Raw genomic sequence first — 27,252 nt, 5'->3', positions numbered from 1 at the left:
TAGCACAGGACCAATTGACTGCTAAAGAAATAAATAAATGACATGTCTCAAATCTGCTATGCTGTCATAATATTTTATTTTATTTTTGTATTTTTCTGAAGCTGGAAACGGGGAGGCAGTCAGACAGACTACCGCATGTGCCCGACGGGGATCCACCCGGCATGCCCACCAGGGGGCAATGCTCTGCCCATCTGGGGCGTCGCTCTGTTGTGACCAGAGCCACTCTAGCGCCTGGGGCAGAGGCCATGGAGCCATCCCCAGCACCCGGGCCATCTTTTGCTCCAATGGAGCCTCGGCTGCGGGAGGGGAAGAAAGAGACAAGAGGGGGAGGGGTGGAGAAGCAGATCGGCGCCTCTCCTGTGTGCCCTGGCCGAGAATCCAACCCGGGACTTCCGCACGCCAGGCCGATGCTCTACCACTGAGCCAACCGGCCAGGGCCTATGCTGTCATAATATTTTGAATTAACTATAAGCGTAAATAGTCTAAAGAGTTGTTGTCATGATTAGGACATAGGTACTTGAGTCCATTTGCCTGAACTTATTTTTTTAAATTGCTGGTTTCTTATGTTTTCTTAGTCTCAGTTTCCTAAACTACAAAATGAGTTGTTAACAATTATACCTCATGGGTTTGTTGGGTAGATTAAATATGTTAAAGTGTTTATTGTGGTTTCTGTCATAGTAAATGGTAGCTGCTATTGATGTTGTTGTAATAATTTTTGCTACTACTACTTTTTAGTTTAATGGTTTCCAAATGCAGACTAATATTACTTGGAATTCATTCTTTGTTAGTTCCAAGTGAAATAGGGATTATGGAGAGAGAGAGTGTGTGTGTGTGTGTTGCCAGTTGCCAACTCTCTTTTCTTGGCAAGGATTCTTTTAGTCTAAGATTTTCTCTTTTTAGTTTTTGAAGTCCTTTTGTTTGTGAAATGAAAGATGGACTTTAGTTTAGTTCTTATGATTAAGTTGGCAAATCTGTTTTCCCAACTTATGTATGTATGTAGGTAGGTAGGTTCTTTTTTGTATTTTTCTGAAGCTGGAAACCGGGAGAGACAGTCAGACAGACTCCCGCATGCGCCCGACCGGGATCCACCCGGCACGCCCACCAGGGGCGATGCTCTGCCCACCAGGGGGTGATGCTCTGCCCCTCCGGGGCGTCGCTCTGTTGCGACCAGAGCCACTCTAGCGCCTGGGGCAGAGGCCAAGGAGCCATCCCCAGTGCCCGGGCCATCTTTGCTCCAATGGAGCCTTGACTGCGGGAGGGGAAGAGAGAGACAGAGAGGAAGGAGAGGGGGAGGGGTGGAGAAGCAGATGGGTGCTTCTCCCATGTGCCCTGGCCGGGAATCGAACCCGGGACTTCTGCACGCCAGGCCAACGCTCTACCACTGAGCCAACCGGCCAGGGCCTAGGTAGGTAGGTTCTTAATGTATATACTTAGTTAATTTACTTGTCCATAAAATTCCAACTTCTGGAAACCACTAAAACTCAGAAAGCTGGCATTACATACCCAAGGTTACAAACATTTGCCCTCCTTTCTCATACCTCTGTATTGCTATCCAAAATTTTCCACCAGATTTTTAATGTTTAACTGGCAGAAAGATTAACAGAACAATTAAACTACAAAAAAATGATCATTCAGAATTGCCTGAAATCTAGCTGAATGGAAGTCCTGTAAGTAGGGATTTAAACAAGCCACATGAAGACGGGAAGGAGGGGTGGAGGTGCTGAATGGGCTGGTCCTACACCCACATGTGGTGGATAAAATTGGGGGTGATGTGAGGTTTGTCCTGAGGAGCAAGGGGTCCCAGCATCTGTTTCTCTCTCTCTCTCTCTCTCTCTCTCTCTCTCTCTCTCTCTCTCTCTCTCTCACACACACACACACATACACACACACACACACACACACACACACACACACGAAGAGAAGTCCTCATAACGTCTGGCTGTAAAACCCAACCAGGATTGTGGCTGAGTGAGAGGGAAGGCTGCTGGAGCCCCAGGTAGTTCCTCTTAAAGGGCCTGCACACAAATTTACTCCGACTGACTCCCTCTGAGCTCCAGCAGTGGGGCAGCAGATCAGAAGGCACTAGAAGCATATGGGGAGGAACTGCATTGTCTGGCATCAGGATGAGCACTGGAGGGGCAGTTTTCTGACAGACAGTAGTGCTGGCAGAGGCTATTGTTCCTTTTCAGAGCCCTCCACAGAGCTGGCAGGCAGGCAGGCATCATATTTGAGTCTGAGTCACACTGCTTGCTCCCTTAGTGATTCCCTGAAACCCTGCCCTACCCAACTTGTGAGCCAATGCAAGCTGTTTCCAGTGTCTTTTCCATATGAGTGGCTTGTCTTGACTCATGCTTCAGATTTTCCTAAAATCTCTCAAACAAGCAGCACCTGGCTTCAGCACGCCCATACCTTTTCTTGAGTGGCCCCAGACCCAGCACTAACAGCAGTTGGCCTTGGATCTCAGCTTGGCCTTTCTGGGCACCTCTAAGCCCAGTAAAGTAGCAGACATCAGCATTTCCTTTTGTAGCTCATGCTAGGTGGCCCTGGGCAGAACACAGGCAGTGGCTGACCTTGGCCTGTGCCTCCCAGGAGGCCCCAGAGTCAGTGCACCCAGTGGACAGCTGCAGACCAGGTCAAAGCACCACCTAACTACTTCCACAAGTGACAACACACTGAAGAGGCAGACTCACTGGGCATCAGAGCCCTGGTGAAGAAACTTCGGCTCTGTGGGGTGCGCCCTGCCCAGTTGATCCTCCACAGTGGGCAGTGGTCACAGCCAGTCCTTGCAGACAATCAATTGGCCTGTGAGTAAATCCTTCCCATTGACATGCCAACAGCAATCAGGACTTAACTACAAAAAGGACATAGAAACCACAAAAAATAATTAGTCAGATGAGAAGGAAATACTAACTGAAATGAAAACAAATTTACTGGGAATCAACAGTAAAATAGATGAAACCAAAAATCATATCAGTGACTTGGAATATAAGGAAGCCAAAAACACCCAATCAGAACAGCAAAGAGAAAAAAGAATCTAAAAAAATGAAGATAGTGTAAAGGGCTTCTGGGACAACTTCAAGCATACCAACATTCACATCATGGGGGTGCCGGGAGAAGAGAGAGAACAAGAAATGGAAAATCCACTGTACTTGAGAAAATAACAGAAAACTTTTCTAACTTGGTGAAGGAAATAGACATACAAGTAGAGGAAGCACAGAGTCTCAAACAAGATCAACCCAAAGAAGCCCACACTATAATACATCATAATTAAAACGCAAAAGATTAAAGGCAGAATTTTAAAAGCAGCAAGAGAAAAGCAGTTTGTTACTTACAAGTAGCTTATAAGACTGTTAGATGATTTCCCAACAGAAGCTTTGCTGACCAGAAAGGATTGGCAAGAAATATTCAAAGTGATGAAAATCAAGGGTTTACAACCAAGATAACCGAGCAAAGCCATATCATTTAGAATATAAAGAGCTTCCCAGACTTTATATTAAAAGTTAAAGGAGTTCATCACCACCAAACCAGTATTAGATGAACTATTAAAGAGTCTTTAAGAAGAAGAAAATGAAGAGAGAAAAAATATGAGCAATAAAAGGTAATAAATCATATCTATCAACAATTGAATCTATAAAAACAAAGCAGAACAGAAACAGACTCACAGATACAGAGATCATTTTGATGTTTGCCAGATGGGAAGGGGTTTGGGGGATGGGTGAAAAAGGGGAAGGGACTAAGAAGTACAGATTGGTTGTTACATAATAGTTCGGGGGATGTAAAGTACAGCGTAGGGGATATAGTCAGTAATATTCTAATAACTATGCTGTCAGATGGGTAGGAGACTTATGAGGATTATCACTTAGTAAGTTATATAATGTCTAATCACTGGTGTGTACACCTGAAACTCATATAGTATTTTATGTCAACTACTGTATAATTTTAAAATAAATTATTTAAATAAAAAAATAATTATAAGCTTTCCAAATAAAAACATAAGGGCAAATTTTCATTCTTAAAAATTAAATGATAAATTATTCCACTCCTACTTCTAAAATATAGTAGGTATTACAGAGATAGAAGGATATTAAATTATTTTTTAATATTTTTCCCTGGCCGGATAGTTTAGTTGGTGTGCAGAGGTTGCTGGTTTGATCCCTGGTCAGGGCGTATACAGAAACAGACTGTTTCTGTCTGTCTATCTCTCTAAAATCAATAAATAAATTTAAAAAAACAAAAAGCCCGACTGGTAGTGGTGCAGTGGATAGAAGTCAACCTGGGACACTATATTCTAGGTTTGAACCCCAAAGTTGCTGGCTTGAGAACGAACTCGTCCCACTTGAGCACAAGCTCAGCAGCTTGAGTACAGGGTCCCTGGCTTGAGTGTGGGATCCTCAAAATAATCCCATGGCACTGGCTTGAGCCCAAATGTCAGTGGTTTGAAGCCCAAGGTCACTGGCTTGAGCAAGGGATCACTGACTCGGCTGGAGCCTCTTCCCCACGCCAGTGAAGGCACATACAAGAAGCAATCAGTGAACAACTAAAATGATGCAACTCTGAGTTGATGCTTCTCATCCGCCCCCCCCGCCCCAATCTGTCTCCCTTCCTGTCTATCTCTCTAGCTTAAATATATACATACATTTATTTATTTATTTATTTTTTGCCTCGTGTTGAGGTCTTTTTATTATTTTCTGCTGATGGATAGACTCATTACAGACTAAGAAAGAAAACGGAAGGGAGAAAATTCAGAGTACTTACTTTCTACATATACTTTATTACGACTTGTAAAGGTTCTTTTTCCACTTCATTATAAATTAGATTAGTTCTGGTGCCAGAAAATTTTTGCATGGAATATTTTACTAACTCCTGACTAAGAAAATGCTGAGTCTTTCCAACTCTTTATTAAACCTTTATAACATCCTGAGAGTAGAACAGAGCTCACAACAATAGTAAAATGCCAAGTAGGCAGTCGTTTGTATTTGCAGGCACTGACTCAAGCCAAGCATACAGATGATCAGATATTTTATGAATCTTAGCCCCTGCTTTCTTTCATTTTTCTTTTCTAATTGTCTCTGTTTCCACAAGCCACAACTTTCTTGTCAAGGCCACTTAATTTCTGAATAGAAAAATATGTGTGCACGAGCAAGTGTATGTATGATGTGTATATCTTTCTTCTTCCACCTCCTTTCTGCCCACAAGTAAAAGAAAGTGAATCCTTTTTTAGGAAGTCTTTGCTGCTTTCTCAAAAACTAGGTGTTGCTTCTCCTTTGCTCTCTGAATTGTAGCAGTTACTGTGTAGCAGTTGTATACCTGTATATCACTTAGTTAAATCATGAGTTCCTTGAAGGTAGGTGGTGTGTCTTATTCCCCTCTGAATCCCTAGTACCAAGCTGTGAACATAATATCAATAAATGCTTAGTAAATAAGTGTGAGTGGGGGAGTGAGTGAGTGAATGAATGAATGATTTGGATTCATTGAATGAATCCAGCTTGAGAAAATGGATCCTTTACTAATGACCAGCATCTACACCTCACATTATTCATGAGTATCTCTTGAAGGTTTTCAGTTATCTTGAGTTTATTTTGTAGGTCGTAGTGGGCCATGGAAGAAGAATGATTTCGGCCTCCTCCCAGGATTCTCTGGTAGATAGCTGTTCTATGGGAATTATCTGTGAGCCCTTATTCCTTGTTGGTTATCTGGTTGTGCTAAGAAATGTTATGATATCTGTTTGAAAGATCCCTAATAAATAGTTTCTGTCCTCTTTGTGTGTATGTGTGCGCACGCACGTGTGTGTCTGTGTGTGACTATATTCAACAATACAAGTTTTCTCCTATTTGCCAGACCTTGTTCTAGGCCTTGAAGATACAATGGGGAATAAAACAAAGTTCCTCTCTTTATCTGCTTTTATTTATTTATTTATTTATTTATTTTTGGTATTTTTCTGAAGCTGGAAACAGGGAGACAGACTCCCGCATGCGCCCGACCGGGATCCACGTGGCACGCCCTCCAGGGGACGATGCTCTGCCCATCCAGGGCGTCGCTCTGCCCATCTGGGGCATCGCTCTGTTGCGACCAGAGCCACTCTAGCGCCTGGGGCAGAGGCCAAGGAGCCATCCCCAGTGCCCGGGCCATCTTTTGCTCCAATGGAGCCTCGGCTGCGGGAGGGGAAGAGAGAGACAGAGAGGAAGGAGAGGGGGAGGGGTGGAGAAGCAGATGGGCACCTCTCCTGTGTGCCCTGGCCTGGAATCAAACCCGGGACTTCTGCATGCCAGGCTGACGCTCTACCACTGAGCCAACCGGCCAGGGCCCAAAGTTTCTCTCTTTAGAGGTTACATGGGAAAGATAGGCAGAAAGCAAATAATGTAGTGTGTTAGGTGCTGATGAAGGCTATAAATTAAGCCAGTAGGGGCTAGAGAGTGATGTGCCTAAAATACCGCTTTATCAGTCACACCTCACAAAAAGCAAATCAGCATAGTATGGTATCAAATATGTATTGAAAAGAAATACCAAGATAAGAAGCTGTTAAAGAAGTATGCTATGCTTGACCAGATGGTGGCACAGTGGATAGAATGATTAGATTGGGATGTAGCGGGCCCATGTTCGAAATGCCAAGGTCGCTGACTTAAGCACCAGATCACCAGCTTGAGTGAGGGCTCACCAGCTTGAGCACAGGGTCGCTGGCTTGAGCCCAAAGGTCACTGGCTTGAAGCCCAAGGTCACTGGCTTGAGCCCAAAGGTCACTGGTTTGAAGCCCAAGGTTGCTGGCTTGAGCAAGGGGTCACTCGCTCTGCCCCCAGTCAAGGCACATATGAGAAAGCAATCAATGAGAAACTAAGGAGACTAAGGAGCCGCAACGAAGAATTGATGCTTCTCATCTCTCTCCCTGTCTGTCTGTTCCTATCTGTCTCTCTCTCTGTCTCTCTCACTGTCTCTGTTCCATCCCCCCCCCCAAAAAAAAAGAAAGTATGCTAAAATGTTGGTACAGGTTATATCTGGAAATGGGATTATAGATGACATTTTATATTATGCTTTTATGTATAATATTTTTCCAGAGTGTTCATTACTTTTATGCTCGGGGAGAAGAGGGTATTAGTGAGGCCACATTTGCATTTAAAGATTTCATTTATTGATTTTTAGTGAGAGGAGAGAGAGATGAGGCTGGGGGTGCGGGAAGGAGCGGGACACATCAGCTTGTAGTTGCTTCTTGTATATGCCTTGACTGGGCAAGCCCAGGGTTTCGAATTAGCAACCTCAGCATTCTAGGTTGATGCTCTATCCACTGTACCACCACAGGTCAGGCCGCATTTACATTTAAAGCCTGATTCTGCTGGCCCATAGCTCTGTGTGCATCAGTAGGCAGAAAGCCACCTGCTGAGTTCTCCAAGTATTATTTCTGAGGCTTCTCAGTCAGTGTCTCACACATAATCAATCTAACAAGTTCACACTTAGTGACTCGTCTTAGTTTCTGGGCAGGCCTCTGTTTCATATCAGTCATGATCAACATCTGAGGAAGTTCTAACCAAAGTCTTTATAATTCTCCAACATGGGCAAAAATGCTTGTTGTTCATCCCAGAAACATTTCCCAGTGTTTGGGGCAGTGCTGAATAGGTCATTTATTCTGATGAGGGAAGTATAGAAATCTAGTAAGCTACAGTAGCATATTCTTTATACATAAATGTCATTTTTAAAATTAATTTCTTTCACAATGTACACTTCACAAAATTTCGGTCAAATTTGACCTAACTCAGCATGTTGTGGCGTGTGTTATGGCTTTTTGTAAAAGCTGTGGGACAATGGCCGAGAAAAGCTTGAAGCAGATTTTTCAGTCCCTTCAGTGAAAGAATTCCTTTTCCATCATCACCTGTCAACCAATCAGGAAAGCGTCTGCACCTTGATTGGACCTCAGATGCTGTGGTGTAAGGAGTAACAGGAAATGGAGGAGAAAGAAGGGAAAGTCTGAAACAGCAACTTTGACTAGGCTGGGCCCCAGGCTGTGGGACTCAGCTGATATGTAGTAATAAAAAAGCATCCTTTCATGGCTAACGCTGTAGGGTTTCCTGTAACTCTGGACTTCCCTGTAACAACATCCTCTTCGGGCTCAGAGTTGTCGGTGTATCCCTGAAGGACTGATTTTGTCTGTGCTTCTACCTACCCCTCTATATTTCCTACCCCCCATGACTGCCTTGGTGACAAAGCAAACAAAAATAGACAAATAAATGTACTATAACTGTAAACCTACTCTTGCCCATGCCTGCATATCTTTCTTACCCCTTTTCTGTTTATGTCCGTGGTCTACTGATTCTTAGACTAAAGGTACACTTCACACATTTTTTTTTCTGTATTTTCCGAAGCCGGAAACGAGGAGAGACAGTCAGACAGACTCCCGCATGCGCCCGACCGGGATCCACCCAGCACGCCCACAAGACGCGACGCCCCGAGGGGCGTCGCTCTGTTGCGACCAGAGCCACTACAGCGCCTGGGGCAGAGGCGAGGAGCCATCCCCAGCTCCCGGGCCATCTTTGCTCCAGTGGAGTCTCCGCTGCTGCGGGAGGGGAAGAGAGAGACAGAGAAGAAGGAGAGGGGGAGGGGTGGAGAAGCAGATGGGCGCTTCTCCTGTGTGCCCTGGCCGGGAATCAAACCCGGGACTTCTGCACACCAGGCCGACGCTCTACCACTGAGCCAACCGGCCAGGGCCCTTATTCCTGTTTTTAAGGACTTTAAAATCTAGTAAGGATGATGTATCAATCACAGATAACTAGTACAAACTAGCCTGTAGTTTGTGCCGCAAAGAAAGAAGTCACTTCTTGCTCTGGGAATTCAGATGTCGAGGTTATTTCAAGCCCTGTGGCTGAGGGAGCATTCAAAATGGGCCTTGAAAGAGCAGGATAAAATCTGGAATTAGTGGAATCTAGCTTTTTTTACTTCTTGATGTCTTTATTAGAAATATTTTAAGTGCCTGACCTGTGGTGGTGCAGTGGATAAAGCGTCGACCTGGAAATGCTGAGGTCGCCAGTTCAAAACCCTGGGCTTGCCTGGTCAAGGCACATATGGGAGTTGATGCTTCCAGCTCCTCCTCCCCTTCTCTCTCTCTCTGTCTCTCTCTTTCTCTCTTTCTCTCTCTCTCTCTCTCTCTCTCTCCCCCTCTCCTCTCTAAAATGAATAAATAAAAATAATAATAAAAAAGAAATATTTTAAGTGCATGGGAGCTATGTTATGTGATATGTATTCAAAAGCCTTAAATACTTTAGAGTTGGTTTACCTTTTTTTTATTTTAAGTCAATCATCAGTTTATTTATATTATCTTGTAGGGATATCAATGAGCTTGCTGTTTTTTGTGGGCTTAAATCAGAAATTCAGGAACTAGTATTTGGGATTAGTTTTCATTTGTCTGAAATGTTACCAACCAAAAGAGGACATGAAATTTGATGTCTTACCGTCTTAGTGCATTGATTTTCTTTATTTGTTTTAGCCACAGACCCCTTTGCTTCTGTTTTTGGAAATGAATCATTTGAAGATGGATTTGCTGACTTCAGCACTTTGTCAAAGGTAATCCAAAGTCATTAGAGGGAAGGTAAAATATACTTTGTTTCCACCAAGGAGCAATCCTTTTCAGTTATTTTTTTTTTCCTTTCTTTTTTTTTTTTTTGATTTTTCTGAAGCTGGAAACGGGGAGAGACAGTCAGACAGACTCCTGCATGCGCCCGATCGGGATCCACCCGGCACACCCACCAGGGGCGACGCTCTGCCCACCATCTTTGCTCCAATGGAGCCTTGGCTGCGGGAGGGGAAGAGAGAGAGAGAGAGGAAGGAGGGGGGGTGGAGAAGCAAATGGGCGCTTCTCCTATGTGCCCTGGCCGGGAATCGAACCCGGGTCCCCCGCAAGCCAGGCCGACGCTCTACTGCTGAGCCAACCAGCCAGAGCCCTTTTCAGTTATATAACCCTCTCACAGACATTGCAATTTAACTTCATTTAATCACAGCAAATGTTGATTTCAGATAGAAATGAAAGTTAAGATATAATTAAAGTAGATGTAATTCCTAAAGAAGTGATGGTACAGGTAAGTCTAGTATTCTACTCGCAGGTTTGCTCAACAACTTCATTTTTAAGAGTCTTCTGTCTTTTTAAATAGGTTTCTTCCAGTTGAACTACATTTTCCTCCTCTTGATTATGTAATCTGGGTATTCATTCCAACCTGTCTGTATTGGTTCTGAGGTTGTTAGGATTATATTAAGATAATTAATACATATAGTACAGCACTGGTGTGCTTACTTTCCAGTGTAGCTCTAGGATTGATTGAAGCCAAGAGTAAAATTAAGAGTATATGTCAGCCTGACCAGGCGGTGGTGCAGTGGATAGAGCATCAGACTGGTACGCAGAGGACCCAGGTTTGAAACCCCAAGGTCACTGGCTTGAGCACACAGTCACTGGCTTGAGTCCAAAGATCGCTGGCTTGAGCAAGGAGTGACTGGCTCGGCTGGAGCCCCCCAGTCAAGGCACATATGAGAAAGCAATCAATGAACAACTAAAGTGCTGCAACTATGAGTTGATACTTATCATTTCTCTCCCTTCCTGTCTGTCTGGTGCTCGCGCACTCGCTCTCTCTCACGCATGCAAAAAAAAAAAAAAAAAAAAAAAAAAATTCTTCCTTTGGCCCTGAAAAAAAAGGTTAAAATGACAGTGGTCTTAGAATGGAAATAAATAAAGCTGCATTATACCAAAGACCATTCTTCCAAATGCTCTATGGCTGTATATAATTTGGTTTTTATAATGGATATAACCATGTATAAACATTTCTTTTCAAACACAGATCAACAATGAAGATCCTTTTAGTTCAGCCACATCAAGCTCTGGCAGTGTGGTCATTACAAAAAATGTGCTAGAGGAAGCACCAGTCAAAAGTGAAGACGTTCCCCCAGCATTGCCACCAAAGATCGGAACTCCAACGAGACCCTGCCCTCCACCACCTGGTATGAGCATTGGTACTTTTCCTAAATCAACAGGATGCTTTTCTTTTTCTTAAAGTATTGTGCGAGACTTACTTACAGACTTGTCTAAAGGGCCTTAAATAAAACAAGTCAAAAAACATGGCAGGAGCCTGCTACTACCCTCTGTTCTGACCCCAGTACAGAATCACAGGCATGTGCCTAAGAGGCCAGCATGTGTAACTCATGATCTACTTTTATGGCATGGGCAAATTCCTTTTTAAATCATTTTAGAGAGGCAGTAAATGGAAAAAGGAAAGTATCAATGAAGTTATTTTTGCTTTTCAGAAGCTCATTGGTTACCATTTGAACAATAGTTTCCTGCACTTGGGTGTTTTAATTAAATTCTATAAGAGATTAGTTCAAAGTCCCATTTTTCTCTTGCCAAATAGGAAGTCTTCCTTAAAGTCTTTAATGTGAGAAGGTACTGTTTTTCTTGAAGAAAAATATTTTACTTCACTTTATTTTATAAAAGTGCTTTTAGGGGGTCCAGTAACAAATTCTTAAAATTTTTTATCTTTAGTACTATACTAAGAAAAGGGGTTTTGTGGGGTTGTTTTTTATTTTTTTTAATGAAGATAATAAAATTCATGGGAAGTGGCAAAAAAGACCAGTCCCCTGCGTAGTTGTAGACTGTTATGTGAGAAGACACAGCTGGCACATTGTTTTTTTAATCAGATATTATTCCTTGGGAAACTTTCAGCCACAGTAGCTATATAGATTACTCTTCTTGCCTTTTCATAATAACCTCCCCGTGGTATTTCCTGGAAAGATAATTTTTTTCTTTCTTGATTTAAAGCAGCGGTTCTCAACCTCTGATTTAAAGGAATTGTATATACAATTTTCAATACTCAATTATCTGTTGAAAAATCAGGTAAAGTTAAGTGATTTCTCTTTTAAGGAAAGTAGCCTGTATCATATATTGCTATAGGTAAGGTTGTCAGACTATATTAAACAGATAAGATTCAACTTGCTCATTTAATTTTTAGGCCTGTGTGATGCCAATACGGTAGTGAAGTTATTTTTTAAGTCCTGAGTAAAATGATATACTAGTGCTTTAAATCTTCAGCATAGTGAGTATATATTACGATTGAAAGATCAAGGTTTGTTGGAGAGAGTACTTGACTGGGAGCTTAGGTTTGGGCTGTAATTCTGGAGGACAAGCTCTGTGACCTTGAGGGTGTAATTTCTGAGCCTCAGCTGTCTGAGCTGTTCGATAGTGGCAGTAATTCTAATTTTGCCTACCTTCACAGGATTGTTGCAAGGATACATTGAGATACAAAATACGAACATCTTTAAGCTGTTACAGAGGTAGAAAGAATGTTGATATGATTGCTATTATCAGTTTAACTTATTTTAGGGAAAATATATGTTTGAAGGTATTTTAGCATCTATTCTTATTTTTCTTCCAGAAGTACTAAGTTTAAGACTTTAAAATTTGAGGACTTGTTTGAAAAGGATGATCAATTATTGAACAACAGTATGCTATTGTTTGGTCAAAGATGAGCTTATCAGCAAACACAAAGATTTAGGCCCTGTGTTTCAAAACTTTTTTTTTTTTTTTTTTTTTGTATTATGAAGTGAGAAGTGGGGAGGCAGAGAGACAGACTCCTACATGCGCCTGACCGGGATCCACCTGGCATGTCCACTAGAGGTCAATGCTCTGCCCATCTGGAGCGTTGCTCCATTGTGGTTGGAGCCATTCTAGCACCTGAGGCGGAGGCCATGGAGCCATCATCAGCGTGGGGGCCAACTTTGCTCCAATGGAGCTTTGGCTATGGAAGGGGAAGAGAGAGATAGAGAGGAAGGAGAGGGAGAAGGGTGGAGAAGCAGACGGGCACTTCTCCTGTGTGCCCTGATCAGGAATCGAACCTGGGACTTCCACATGCCAGGCCGGCACTCTACCACTGAACCAGCCGGCCAGGGCTCAAAACATTCTCTTTATTCTTCAATTTCCTATATTGTAGATGGCAAAAAAGTAGGTGGGGTCTGCCAAGGTAATTTTTAATTTTATGTTCCTGGGTGTTGTATATAGGTCCAGAGGAAAATCGGAAGAATATTAGCATTTTTCAAAGGTCATTGCGGTTACTGCCACTAGTGGATGACTGTGTCAGGCTGAGGTTCTAAAAAAGAGACCATGGCTGTCTTTATTCTTTATCACCCTCCTGTATATCCTTTCTCTTTCCTTGGGAACATGCCGTATTGGTGAATAAAATGTTTACTCTCTCGGCAGAAGGAGGATTCCTAGCCCATCCCTATCCCCTGTGCTGTTTTTTTTATTTACCTGCATGGAGCTGGAATGTAGTTGATAGGTTGTGTGTGAAAAATTTAAGGATAGATTGGTGGTGTGGCCTTTTAAGATCGTATTAAGAATGTGTTTTAGGTATTCACCCCTTTCCCCCACTTCCAGTTCTTTGTGTTCATGTTCTTGTGTGTTTGTGTTTGCTGTTTCTGCTGGTTGAGTTAATTATAATGATTTTGATCCAGGGAAAAGACCCATCAACAAATTGGATTCTTCCGATCCCTTTAAAATGAATGATCCATTTCAGCCTTTCTCAGGCAATGATAGCCCCAAAGAAAAAGATCCTGACATGTTTTGCGATCCATTTACTTCTACTACTGCCACTACCAATAAAGAGGCTGACCCAAGCAATTTTGCTAACTTCAGTGCTGTAAGTACTGTGAATGGGATGTTTGGGGGAGAATCTTTCCATTTACAGTTTGAAGGGTTTTTAAAGGTTACTTTGGAGTCTGCCAAATTCGCATCATTCCAACTAAATTTACCAACATACTAAAAATGATCTAGCTTTATTCTTCCCCCAATCAAAACTGTTTGCTTCTGTTTTGATGGTTTAAAATTCCATTGCACAAATGATTTTACTAGTCTTAGTTCTTGAGATGTATACTAGTTGTTTGTAAACCCTTTTCTTTATCTTGGTAAACAACAAAATCCTTACGGTTATTACTTTGCAAATTGTTATGGACGAAGAGCCATAGTCAGTCATTTGCTGTCTGCCTACTGAATGAATAATGCCAATAATGAGCTTGTGTATTTGTAACTGTGTATATGTGTTTGTGTATAAAGCTTGGTAGATTTCTGGAGACCAGTCAACAACTATTTTATGACAGGATAGGGCCAGGAACTCTTTGAATAGAAAGTAAAACTCTGGTTTTATATAGTAGTGTTTTTTAATGTAAATGTTAGTTCTATGAAATAAATACAGTCATCAAGAGTTAAATCTTTAATTATTTGGAGGGCTCTAATTCACTGGCCTTCCATATTTACTCTGCATTCTCCCAGAGCAGACTAAAATAGGTAGACTGGTAAAAACCAGTGGAGGGATGCTATGATAATGGCATGGGCAAGGCCTGTAATATAGAAATGAGAAAACCAACTATAGAGCTGTCATTCTGAAGGGACATAAAGCAATGACATATGCCCTTATTATTTGACTTTTTTTAAAAAGGCTTTTGTAAAAATAAAATTCATAGAGTAGCTAACAAAGTTCCATTTTCTCAGATTTTTTTCTCAGTGATAATGACTGTACTCTCGCCAGTGACTTCTTATGAACGTGAAGGAGCAGAATAGGAATCAGTATCTAGATTAATGGGAAATGGAATGTCAATTATACTGACTTAACTTTTGTTAGATGGAATGTGAGTGGTTTTAAGAATCCAGAATTGTTCTTAGGAGATTGTAATCCTCTTAATATAAAATGGCCTTTTGGCAGTTTGTGGCATTTGATATCTTAAATATGATTTCAGCAAGTTACAACCTGTTTGGAATGAGTCTTGAACAATAGCTTGAGACATTCTGCTTATTTCACCCTCCAAAATTTTAATATAGTATAATATGTATATAAAGCAATTCATAATAAAAATGTCTTTTTTCATTATGAAAGATTAACACTTAAGTTAAAAATTTTAGAGTCCCTCTAATTCCTTAGGGAAAAAAACTATCATTTTTTTAAAAACCTGACAATTTCTTTCATTTCATCCTATTCCGGTATTTCTCTATATGGCAGAACTTGAAAGCAAGTAGAATTTTTTTGTTTAGTATCTGCCAAGATTGCTGTTTTGGGTGGATAAAAATATTTCTCTGACCTGATTACTAGACTAGTATTAAGGTTTTATTTAGACTGAGCCAAAAAAGTTCTCAGTACCTGCTAAAATCTTTATAATACATTAAAAAAAAAAAAAAATGATCCAGCCTGACCTGTGGTGGCACAGTGGATAAGACATTGACCCGGAATGCTGAGGTTGCCAGTTCGAAACCCTGGGCTTGTGTCAGGTCAGTGCACATACGAGAAGCAACTACTACAAGTTGATGCATCTCTTTCCTCCCACTTCCTCTCTCTAAAATTAATAAATAAAATCTTTTTTAAAAAAAAGTTCTATTTAAAAAAAAAGATTTGGTCTACACTTTGTTTAGTATACCTCATGCTCTTATGTATAGCAAAGTTATTATACTCTTTGCTTTATACGTTTTCTGGGCCTGAAGGGTTAGAATAAGGTAGGGAATCACCAATGGGATTAAGTTGAAAATGACTGTTATGGGAGGATTCTCACTGAAGTTGAAGTAGTAGATATTTTGTATTAGGTGAAAAGGCTAGCCCTCTCCTCCTTTTAAATGTACTAACTCACTTTAAGGATGTACTTTTTAAAATGATCTTTTAATATTTCATTTTATAGACTTTTTATCTGTAAACTGCATTAATTTTTAAAATAAAAGCACATAACTGATAAAACTGAACTTGTTTTCAGAAAAAATTTTTTAACAGGTAACAAGACTATCTCAGAGTCCTTCAGGTGAAATAAGTAGTTAATGTCCTTTATAAAAACTATTTCTCCTTTCCTTTTTATTTGTTTTACTCATTGATCTGTTTATTTGTTCTTTCATTTGTCTGCGACATGGTAGTATCCCTCTGAAGAAGATATGATTGAATGGGCCAAGAGGGAGAGTGAGCGAGAGGAAGAGCAGAGGCTTGCCCGACTGAGTCAGCAGGAGCAAGAGGACCTAGAACTGGCTATTGCGCTCAGCAAATCTGAGATTTCAGAAGCATGAAGAATTCTCCTATCCTTTGTCAACCATATAATAGTCTTCTTCCTGAATACTGAAGCAATTTACAGTGTGTATCTAAACTACCTATGAGCATGGGAATTCAAAAGGTTTGAGATTCCTTTGTAAATGTGACAAAAGTTTTTGGGTTTTTTAAAATTCATTTCAGACTTGTCTTTTTTGCCCCCTGTAAAAGCAGTAAGCCAGTCAGACAGCTTCAGCTCGGTCCCTGTCCTGGTGTGCATTTACTGTGAGCTTTGCCTGCCTCTGCTGCTTTCACCTGTAAAGCTAGTGCAACCAGCTTCTGTCTTCTGGAATATAGAGAACTAGCTCTGACCCTGGGCTGCCCTTGTTCTGTAGTTACTCTGATGACAGCCAGTGGGGTTCTTAAACTTTGTAGTATTCTCCCCGATTTGAAGGGATGAGGGAGGAAAAAGGAAAGAACATCCTATTTCTTTTATGATAGTGCAGACTGGCTAGTTTAAAGTGCATGTTTATATTTCCATTTAATCAAAAACTGCTTAATTTGGTTTTTGTAGACAAGGACAAATATTTTGTGTAAATTGCCTCCACTATTGAAAAAGGGATGCTTTAGATTGAACCATTACAGCTTCAGGCTCAATCTTCTCTTACATAAGAATGTGAAAGCCTCGTGTGTGAAATACATTCAAAATTTTTTTCTGAATTTTAAGAATTTTAGATACTGCTCCATAATTTTAAGTGTTAGACAGTAGACAAAATTTATCACTTAAAAATATACCCATCCGTACAAGGTCAACAGAAAGCGTAGTGTGCAGCCATGGCGCTGGCCTCCTCAGTGCGTGGTAGGCTTAGTTTTATACTTTTGCAGAAGAAACTTTAGCAGACTAGAACTGGAAGGTACTTTAATTTTTTTGTACATAAATAATTTTTTTTCTTTAATGAAGGCTCAGTTGTTACTTGAAATGTAAAAACTTTCACTGAATACAAATGAACAAAGTGACATGTAGTAAATCATATAATTGCTTTTTGCCCATCTTTATGATTTAAAATAGTTTATTCTCCTTGTTTTTTGCTTATGAAATTGGCAGGCTAGCAAAAAAAAAAAAAAAAAAAATCTTGGTTTTTCTAATTGGGAGAGAAGAGACCTGCCAGATTATTCAAGCTCTTCGTGTGTTAAAAGCCACCCCTGTAAAACTGACCTAGCAGACGAGCTGGATTTGAAAGACTGTGAAGTAGGCTATAATTGTAATACTAATTTTTTTAATATCAGTTACTTAGATAATATATTAAATACCTATTGACCAAGATACAAAAATGCACCGAAAAACTAATTAAAAGTCTCTCTGGTCACCAAGTCAAAGTGGTATTGATCTGTGTTAATCAGAGTAACTTATTGCCTAGCCTTTGAATAAATTCCAAAATATCCAACTCATTTCATCTTGAAATGGTGCTTTTTTTTCTCTCCACGCACAATTGGACTGCTGTAGTTTAAAACAAATTTAAACCACTTTCATGCACTGCTAACTTTTTTCTACTTTTGTAAACTGAAGCAGTTCAGCATAAGAGTCATACATATGAAGCAAGGGCTGAATCATAATCACAAGGCTTTAACTTTGATAAACCAGTGACTAAGGATAGACACAAAAGGTGAGTGAGAAGGTAGTGTTGGGAGTTGTGATAGGTAGCAGTTTTGGGTTTTTATCTTCCCCTTACACTTCAGGAAAAAGGTAAGTTGACTTGAACAACCTTCTTTTGCACTGGGAAAATGAACAGATGTTTGAAATGCTTTTAAAATATTTTTTTAATTAAAAATACACTCTGGAAAATATTAAATATCTGTAACTTATAAACACTGACTTTTGATGTAATAAGTGTACCCTAATCTTATGTATGTTTAACTAGATTACATAGATTCTTATCTTTTGTTAAAATATGTATACTCAGTGGACCAATATAATATTAAAGTATGTATATATTATATAAATATAAATATATATCTCTATCTTTATGCTCACTGTGTAGGATGAATGTCTTAGAGTCGTTTGTGATTATATTACACATTGTTGACTCTGGCTCCAGAGCCTGTGCTTGAAAAGGACAGCTAAGTGGTCTTGAGAGCCAAATGGCACTGCTTACGAAGTGTTAACCATCTTCTACGTACCCGTTCAGGCTGATCTCTCTTTATAGAATTTCCTCTTGTGTTTCAAAGTTCTAAATTGTAGCCTGTAACTATGAGAACAATAAAACATACTGTCCATACATCCTATTTGAAATGGAGTTTTGCATGGTTCTCTGTTATGTCCAGGCTGTGTCCCAGGAGGGGTCGGTATACAGTCAGGTGAATGTGAAAAGTGCCCGAGACAGTACCTGGTGGAGAATAAATACTAAGAAGTGTTAACCATTACTTTTAGTGATCAAGTTCTGATTTTGTGAAGATAGGAAATGTGTATGCATAGAGACAGTGCCTGAGGTAGCTTTGCATATATTCATCAAATAAGGGTTTTTGACATGGATTCTAGGAGGGCACTGTGGTGTAAAAAATTCATACGATCCTGGGATCCTGGTGTTGAATCCTGATCTGCCATTTTATTTATTTATTTATTTATTTATTTATTTATTTATTTATTTATTTATTTATTACAGAGACAGAGTGAGTCAGAGAGACGGATATACAGGGACAGACAGGAACGGAGAGAGATGAGAAGCATCAATCATTAGTTTTTCATTGCGCGTTGCAACACCTTAGTTGTTCATTGATTGCTTTCTCATATGTGCCTTGACCGCGGGCCTTCAGCAGACCGAGTAACCCCTTGCTGGAGCCAGCGACCCTGGGTTCAAGCTGGTGGGCTTTTCCTCAAACCAGATGAGCCCGCACTCAAGCTGGCGACCTCGGGGTCTCGAACCCGGGTCCTCTGCATTGCAGTCTGACGCACTATCCACTGCGCCACCGCCTGGTCAGGCTGATCTGCCATTTTTAAGCAAGTTAACTTTGAGAAAGTTACTTAGCCTCCTGAGTGTTATTTCCCTCATGTAATGAACATCATAATACCTAACAAAGGATTGTTCTGAAGGATTTGATGTTGACAGGGTTTTTTTTATTATTATTCATCTTAGGGGAGAGAGAAAGGGGGGCGGGAAGGAGCAGGAAGCATCAACTCCCATATGAGCCTTGACCAGGCAAGCCCTGGTTTCACTGGCGACCTCAGCTCCAGGTCAATGCTTTATTCACTATGCCACCACAGATCAGGGTGACAGCTTTTTAATAATACAAGTGGTCACATGCAGTTTGAATTCTCATATTCAAGGGTCAACTGTATTTTTGATCTGCCATTGGGAATCATGTATGCAGAGGGCCATTTTAAGTTATATGTAGATTTTATTTTATTTTTTTACAGAGACAGAGAGAGAGCCAGAGAGAGGGATAGATAGGGACAGACAGGAACGGAGAGAGATGAGAAGCATCAATCATTAGTTTTTTGTTGTGACACCTTAGTTGTTCATTGATTGCTTTCTCATATGTGCCTTGACCATGGGCCTTCAGCAGACTGAGTAACCCCTTGCTCGAGCCAGCGACCTTGGGTCCAAGCTGGTGAGCTTTGCTCAAACCAGATGAGCCGCACTCAAGTTGGCGACCTTGGGGTCTCGAACCTGGGTCCTCAGCATCCCAGTCCGATGCTCTATCCACTGCGCCATCACCTGGTCAGGCAAGTTATATGTGGATTTTAAACTGCATATAGTCAGGGGGTGGGTGCCCCTAATCTCCATGTTGTTCAAGGGTCAACTGTTTAAAAAATACAGCCATGTTATTATAAATAGTGAAAATAACTGTTGTTATTGAATGCACATTATGTGTGAAGCCCTATACTAATCACTTTATCTTTGTTTTCTTACTTAATTTTCGCATAAGTTCTAAATAGTACTACTGTTATCTTCTATTTTAGAAATGGGAAACAGGCTCAAAAAAGGTGAAATAATATGCTTCATATAATACAACTAATAAGTAGATGAGCCAGGAGTTGAACTCTGGTCTCCCTAATTCTAAAACATGATACTTTTTCCAGTTTACCATGCTTTGTCTCATTTTGTGCAGAAAAAAATTGGCGAATAGGAAATGCTAAGAGCACAATGTGATAATAAGTAACATATATTAAATTCCAGACCAGATCCTTAATGCTTTGCATATATTAGTTCATTTAATCTTCACAATGACAGTAACTGTAATGAATGTGTAGATACTATTGTCAGAGGTGTCCTCACTGGGCCACAGTTACTCAGCGAGAAGATGGCAGAGCTGGAATTTGAACCCAGGAGACTGGCTGGCTCCAGAATTTAACCATACTGTATTTCTGTTAAAGGTAAGAAGCTGAAGGAGAAATATCATAAACAGAATAATCCATGTAATCTCTGCTCTTGAGGATTAATGAAATAGAACTACTATACATGGCACATGGCAGCCTCTTATACATTTTCCCATTCATTCTCCTATTTAATTCTTCACTTGATCTTAGCCAAAAGGCCGAGAAGCGATCCTATTTAATTCTTACCAGGATTTAGACTGTTTCTGACACATGAAAGCACTCAATCATTGTTAGTTATTAATATTACCATTAGCGATAAATAAGTATATAGGGGAGATAGTCAACCTTGCTTTTATTAGAGAAATACATATTTTTAAATAATGAGGCTAGCAAAAGTGAAAAATAATTTTTACAGTTCTGACAAAGCTCTAGAAATAATACATAAAAATGGGGGTAGGGGGAGACTTGTGATCTGTGTTCGTGTGCCTTCAGTCAAGATTCCAAATAACTTGATTTGGAAAGAGAAGAGGAGCCTCACCTAACTTCAGCAGTTGGCAGCGCTCTGGGGTCCTTTATTTGACAGGGAGAGTTGGTAAAGTGATGATACTATTGTTGGAAGAGAGTAACTACCCTTTACAATAAAAGGAACAGGAGGACAGAAAGGCAAGTTCTCAGGCGTAGCCCCAGATCTGTATTATCTGGTAGAGTAATAGAATGTTCCATTGACCAGGTGGCCAATTGAAATTTACAAGGAATTACAGAAGGCACTGACGAATGGCAGGCCTATTAAGACAGTATGGTGCTTGGACCTAGGAGGCCCCGAAACCCTTTCAAAATGCCTGAGATAAAAAATTGAAACTAAGGCCTGGCTGGCGGTGGCACAGTGGATGGAGCATCAACCTGGAATGCTGAGGTCGCCAGTTCAACACTCTGGTCTTGTCCTGTTACAGCATGTACAACTAGGAGTTAACATTTCCCACTCCTCTCCTCCGTTATCTCTCTCCCTCTATCTCTCTCTCTCCTCTCTTCTCTCTGTAACAATCAAATAAAATCTTTTATAAAATTGAAACTAAGAAAATATTGGAACTAAGATGTTACTTGGCCTTTTTCATCCTGGTTTTCTAACTACATGGCTAAATGAACAGAAGCAGAAGCCCATGACAACCTAGCTGTCTTTTGTTAAAGATCCATTTCTAATTTATTTTTGAATTACAATAAAGATGACTACATACAAAAAATACATGAATTTAGGCAAAGAATCGATTTTGAAGAGTTTGCCTTCTAGATAAAGGAACAGGACATTCTAGGTGGAGAGAGGCCATGGTTACATATAAGGACAAATGGATATGACAGGGATTGAGTGCTAGCAAGAAACAAGTGTTTAAGTAGTCTGTAGGCAAGAGTCTAGTATTTTTGTTTGTGTATGAGAAAGATCTCCTTGGTAGTTTGGAGGCTTGCTTTAGGGGAAAGCCAGGTAAGGCAGGGAAAGCGGATGGAGGCTGTTGGAGTCATCCAGGGCAGATGGTAAGGACCTAAACTGGAGCTGGGGCCTGAGACAGTGGGACCAGTCTAGAATTACTGGCCTAGAGTCTCATTAGACATAGGTGGTGAGGGGAAAGAAGTGGTTCACAAATTTTAGCAAATGTCAGGATTGCCTGGAAGGCTTGTTAAATAAAGTACAGATTGTGGGCCTAATGATGTCATGAGGTCTAGGCAGGGGTCCCCAAACTTTTTACACAGGGGGCCAGTTCACTGTCCCTCAGACCGTTGGAGGGCCGCCACATACAGTGCTCCTCTCACTGACCACCAATGAAAGAGGTGCCCCTTCCAGAAGTGTGGCAGGGGGCCGGATAAATGGCCTCAGGGGGCCGCATGTGGCCCGCGGGCTGTAGTTTGGGGATGCCTGGCTAGAGTGTGACCAGAAAATTAGATTTCTAACAAGTTCCCAGATGATGCTACAGTTGCCAGCCCAGGAATCTCCCATTGAGAACCACTGGAGTAGAGGCTAACTTCCAAGACTCTGTTCTCCTGTGAGTTTATTAAATCTCCTCATTTAGTTTGCAGTGCTCTTGCGCCTGGTCATTCCGAACTTGACCTGTGGATTCTGCCTCATCACGTAAAGCACTTCTAATCTTTTTTGTGAATAGAGTTTTTAAAAAATCATCATCACAAGCTAAAAGACAGCACTTACTATGTGCAGTACTATTTGAAACACTTTTATATACTGATATATTTTAATCTCATTAGCAATCATTTAAGTTAGGTTCTGTTAACAGTTTACAGATGAGAAAGTTGAGGTACAAAACAGTTCAATAATTTGCCCAAGATCAAAGAACTAAAAAGTGCCAGAGCTAGGATTCAAGACCAGGCAGTGGCTCTAAAACCCATGCTCAATCACTGCTCTGCCGGGGGGCGGAGGACCCGTACATTAAAATACTCCTGATGCATAGATCTGCAGTGTACCTCTTACTCTCAGAAAGCTCTAGATGTCTGTTTTGAAAATGCACAGTGAGAAAATCATTGTTATTCCCATTCACCATTGCTAAGACGTATTGTGTTCTGGGTACTATGCTAGGCCAGGAACGAGAAGACGCATCAGGCGGCTTACCAGCAGAAATGTGGCAGGAAAGATAGACATCTACTTACAGGTAATTTCACAACATTGCTTACTGAGCATTCTGATAGGATTGCTGGGGCGCACAGGAAGGAGAGGCTGGATCTAGCCCAGAGGGCTGGAAGGCTTCCCAGGGGAGGTTTTTCCAGGACACGGCATGCTGCTCCGAGCATTAGTAAAAGCATGGCTGGTGACTGTTAAAATGAAAAAAGAAAGCACAGCTCTCATAAAGCCACACCGTCTGGTGTCAGGCTCTGTTGGCTGAGAATGGCAGCAGGCCTCAGTTAGGTGTTCTTTATTTTAGTGAATTCAGCCAGGTCCGAGGTCTGACCTTCAATTTTAGAAACCCGATTTTCATCAGTAAAACAGCTCCCATTAAGCAAGTTCACAGGGACTGATGTAGAGACCGGAGACTTGCTACAGGGCTTTAAGCACCCACAATATGTTGAATAAGGCAGACACCTTGTCCCTCATGGGTGCCTTGATGCCTCCTGCCTCTGAGGCTCCTCCCTCTCTGCAGTCAGCTCTGCCTGGGTCCCTCTGATGAACACAGTTTTTAGATTAATGTGTTTAATCAGATTACAGTCTGATTTGGCAAATTGGGCAGCTATAGTGTCCCTTTGGAATGATGTTGCTTTAATCCATTGTATGTGGACTCAGGTTTAACACAGACTTCCCTGGTCTCTGGGTTCTTAGTGAAGCATCTCAGCAGCTGGGCTCTGATTCCACCCTTCCGTTGATGATGTTATTTAATGTGTGTATGTGTGCCAGGCCTTCTCCCTAACCCATCCTCCCCCAGACCATCCACGTCTTAACAGTTCTGCCTTTTACATCCCTCTCCAATCTGCGCTCTCCGTCTCCAGCCGGTGCTGCGGCGCAGTTCAGGTCTTCATCATCTTTTTTTTTAGGCTTTTGCCAAAGCTTGCTTTTTTAAAAAAATTTTATTTATTAATTATTTTTTAAGTGAAATATTTTATTTCATTATAACCAATGATCACTGAGATGAATGAGACCTGAGTACTCCAAATCTGATAAGATGACAAATATTACCTCAGAATTTATGTCTACATTTTCAATGCTATTGACTCAGCTGCAGAACATCCTTGTTTGCCTGAAACATGTCTCCAGAAATAAGTCCTGGCCTGACCTGTGGTGGCGCAATGGATAAAGCCTTGACCTGGAATGCTGAGGTCGCCGGTTCAAAACCCTGGGCTTGCCGGGTCAAGGCACATATAGGAGTTGATGCTTCCTGCTCCTCCCCCCTTCGCTCTCTCTCTCTCTCTCCTCTAAAATGAATAAGTAAATAAAAATAATTAAAAAAAAAACAAAACAAAAGAAATAAGTCCTTTGATTTATATTTTTGAAATCACGTTTCATTTTTATCTCTTAATCAAGTATTGAGTTTCTTTTATTTTTTTATTTTAATGGGGTGACATTGATAAATCAGGGTACATATGTTCAGAGAAAACATCTCTAGGTTATTTTGACATTTGATTATGCTGCATTCCCATCACCCAAAGTCCAATTGTCTTCCGTCACCTTCTAACTGGTTTTCTTTGTGCCCCTCCCCTCCCCCAACCCTCTCAATCTCCTCCCTCCCACCCCGTAACCCCCACACTCTTGTCCATGTCTCTGAGTCTCATTTTTATGTCCCACCTATGTATGGAATCATACAGTTCCTAGTTTTTTCTGATTTACTTATTTCACTCAGTATAATGTTATCAAGGTCCATCCATGTTGTTGTAAATGATCCGATGTCATCATTTCTTATGGCTGAGTAGTATTCCATAGTATATATGTACCAAAGCTTTTTAATCCACTCATTGCCAAAGCTTTTTAGTCTCCTTGCTAATAAATGAGTTTTTCTCTCTGCTTCTAAACCAGTCTCCACGCTGCAGTCAAATTCTTCTAGAATCAAAACCTGTCCCTGTCACCCCTACAACAGAAGATTGGTCACTGACACCTATCACACTTGGGTTAAAATACTAACCCCTTAGAAGGTTTTTCCTTTATAACCTTAATTTCTGATTGGTGTTGAGTCATTAATGGCTTGAACATGCAAGCTAGTTTTTTTCCCTTTAAACAAATCTTGAGAAAATGCTACTTGAAGGAAATAAAGGTACGCATAATCTGATTGTAGAGTATGAAATCCTTTTAAAATGTCCAAAACTTTACTCTCTTAACTTGATATTTTTCCCATCCAAGTACTAACCAGGCCCGACCCTGCTTAGCTTCCAAGATCAGACGAGATCGGGCGCGTTCAGGGTGGTATGGCCGTAGACTTAACTTGATATTTTTCAACCAACAGACTGTAATACATTAGTTGGGTCATGAAATTGGTGTAGTGAATCAGCAGCGTGGAAAAAACAAACAGTATAGGAGAAGGAACTGCTGTGCACCAACAATCCGCTTCAATAATTACATATCTATATTCAATGCTATGTTATCTATATCCCTACTCAGGTTTTTTGGTATGTTAATGAGAAGAATTTTCAAAATCATGGAATAAAATTTGTTACTGAATATGTTTGGGTCACAAGATAAAATGTTTGAAAGCCGCTGATTTTTTTAAACCTCTTTTCAAGTAGGAAAGGTAGGGCCTAATGTTATATATTCAGGTTAATAATATAAAAGGTGATCTCATGGAGTTCTTTACTGAAGATCCCACCTGTTTTTCTTTCCCACCTCAGTAAGTGTAGAATGTGTTCAGCTGCCCAAGACGTAAGGCCTTAGTTTCAGCCTCCCCTTTCTGTTTCTTCTGGAGTCAGAACTTGAGAAGACTGAATTACAGTCATGCGCTACTTAACGACAGAGATACAGTCTAAGAAATACATCACTGGATGATTTCATCATTATACAAACATCATAGAGTGCACCTACACAAACCTAGATGGTACATGCTCCTTCACAACGAGGCTGTATAGCAGTGGTAGTCCACCTGGTCTCTACCGCCCACTAGTGGGCATTCCAGCTTTCATGGTGGGTGGTAGCAGAGCAACCAAAGTATAAATAAAAAGATAGATTTAGCCCTGGCCGGTTGGCTCAGCGGTAGAGCGTCGGCCTAGCGTGTGGAGGACCCGGGTTCGATTCCCGGCCAGGGCACACAGGAGAAGCGCCCATTTGCTTCTCCACCCCTCCGCCGCGCTTTCCTCTCTGTCTCTCTCTTCCCCTCCCGCAGCCAAGGCTCCATTGGAGCAAAGATGGCCCGGGCGCTGGGGATGGCTCTGTGGCCTCTGTCTCAGGCGCTAGAGTGGCTCTGGTCGCAACATGGCGACGCCCAGGATGGGCAGAGCATCGCCCCCTGGTGGGCAGAGCATCGCCCCTGGTGGGCGTGCCGGGTGGATCCCGGTCGGGCGCATGCGGGAGTCTGTCTGACTGTCTCTCCCTGTTTCCAGCTTCAGAAAAATGAAAGAAAAAAAAAAAAGAAAAAAAAAAAAAAAGATAGATTTAACTCTAGTAAGTTGTTTTATAAAGATTTATTCTGCCAAACAGCAAAAATCTGACATAAAGTACTTGGTAAGTAATTATTATATGCTTTAACTTGCTGTAACTCTGCTTTATAAATTTTATAAAGTAAAGTTACTTCCCTACTTTATAAATCACCATTACTATGGAACTGGTGGGCGGTTAGAAAATTTTACTACTAACAGAGATACAAAAGTGGGCAGTAGGTATAAAAAGGTTGACTACCCCTGCTGTATAGGATAGCCTATTGCTTCTAAGCGACAAGCCTGAACAGCAAGTTATTGCACTGAATAAAATGGTATTTAAGTGTATTAAAACATAGAAGAGCCTGACCTGTGGTGGCGCAGTGGATAAAGCGTCGACCTGGAAATGCTGAGGTCGCCGGTTCGAAACCCTGGGCTTGCCTGGTCAAGGCACATATGGGAGTTGATGCTTCCAGCTCCTCCCCCCTTCTCTCTCTCTGTCTCTCCTCTCTCTCTCTCTCTCTCTCTTTCTCTCTCTGTCTCTCTCTCTCCCTCTCCCTCTCCTCTCTAAAAATGAATTAATAAAATTTAAAAAAATTAAATAAAACATAGAAGAGGTGCAGTAATAAAGTGTTAAAAATGGTGCAATGTTTCAGGTACTTACATGAATGGAGCTTGTAGGACTGAAAGTTGCTCTGGGTAAGTTGGTGAGTGACTGGTGAGTGAATGTGATGGCCAGAACATGACTGGACACTACTGTGGACTTTATAAACACTGTCCCATAAGCCCTCCCTCGTCCTTCTGGCAGAAATGGAACATCGAAGCTGTCAGTGCTGCTTCGTGAGCAGGGATGTGGGCTGGACTGATTGGAAATATCAAGGAGAAACTGGC

The 27,252-nt window shown here is 41.1% G+C and overlaps 1 protein-coding gene across 2 annotated transcripts in view; it reads left to right on the top strand.

Moving 5' to 3' along the window:
- Nucleotides 1-18,287, top strand: part of EPS15 (epidermal growth factor receptor pathway substrate 15) — a 138,647-nt gene extending 120,360 nt beyond the window's left edge. For both annotated transcript variants that reach the window (XM_066376253.1, XM_066376252.1), the window contains exons 22-25: nt 9,467-9,543; nt 10,806-10,965; nt 13,468-13,652; nt 15,899-18,287. In XM_066376253.1, the coding sequence (XP_066232350.1) occupies nt 9,467-9,543; nt 10,806-10,965; nt 13,468-13,652; nt 15,899-16,045 (569 nt within the window). In that variant the 3' untranslated portion in view covers nt 16,046-18,287. The remainder of the gene's footprint in view (nt 1-9,466; nt 9,544-10,805; nt 10,966-13,467; nt 13,653-15,898) is intronic.
- Nucleotides 18,288-27,252: the final 8,965 nt, after the last annotated feature.

The sequence above is a fragment of the Saccopteryx leptura genome, chromosome 3, assembly GCF_036850995.1.
Source record: "Saccopteryx leptura isolate mSacLep1 chromosome 3, mSacLep1_pri_phased_curated, whole genome shotgun sequence".
Classification (NCBI taxonomy): domain Eukaryota; kingdom Metazoa; phylum Chordata; class Mammalia; order Chiroptera; family Emballonuridae; genus Saccopteryx; species Saccopteryx leptura.
Note: the sequence above shows the minus strand (reverse complement) of the source record. Positions and strands in the feature narration are given on the sequence as shown.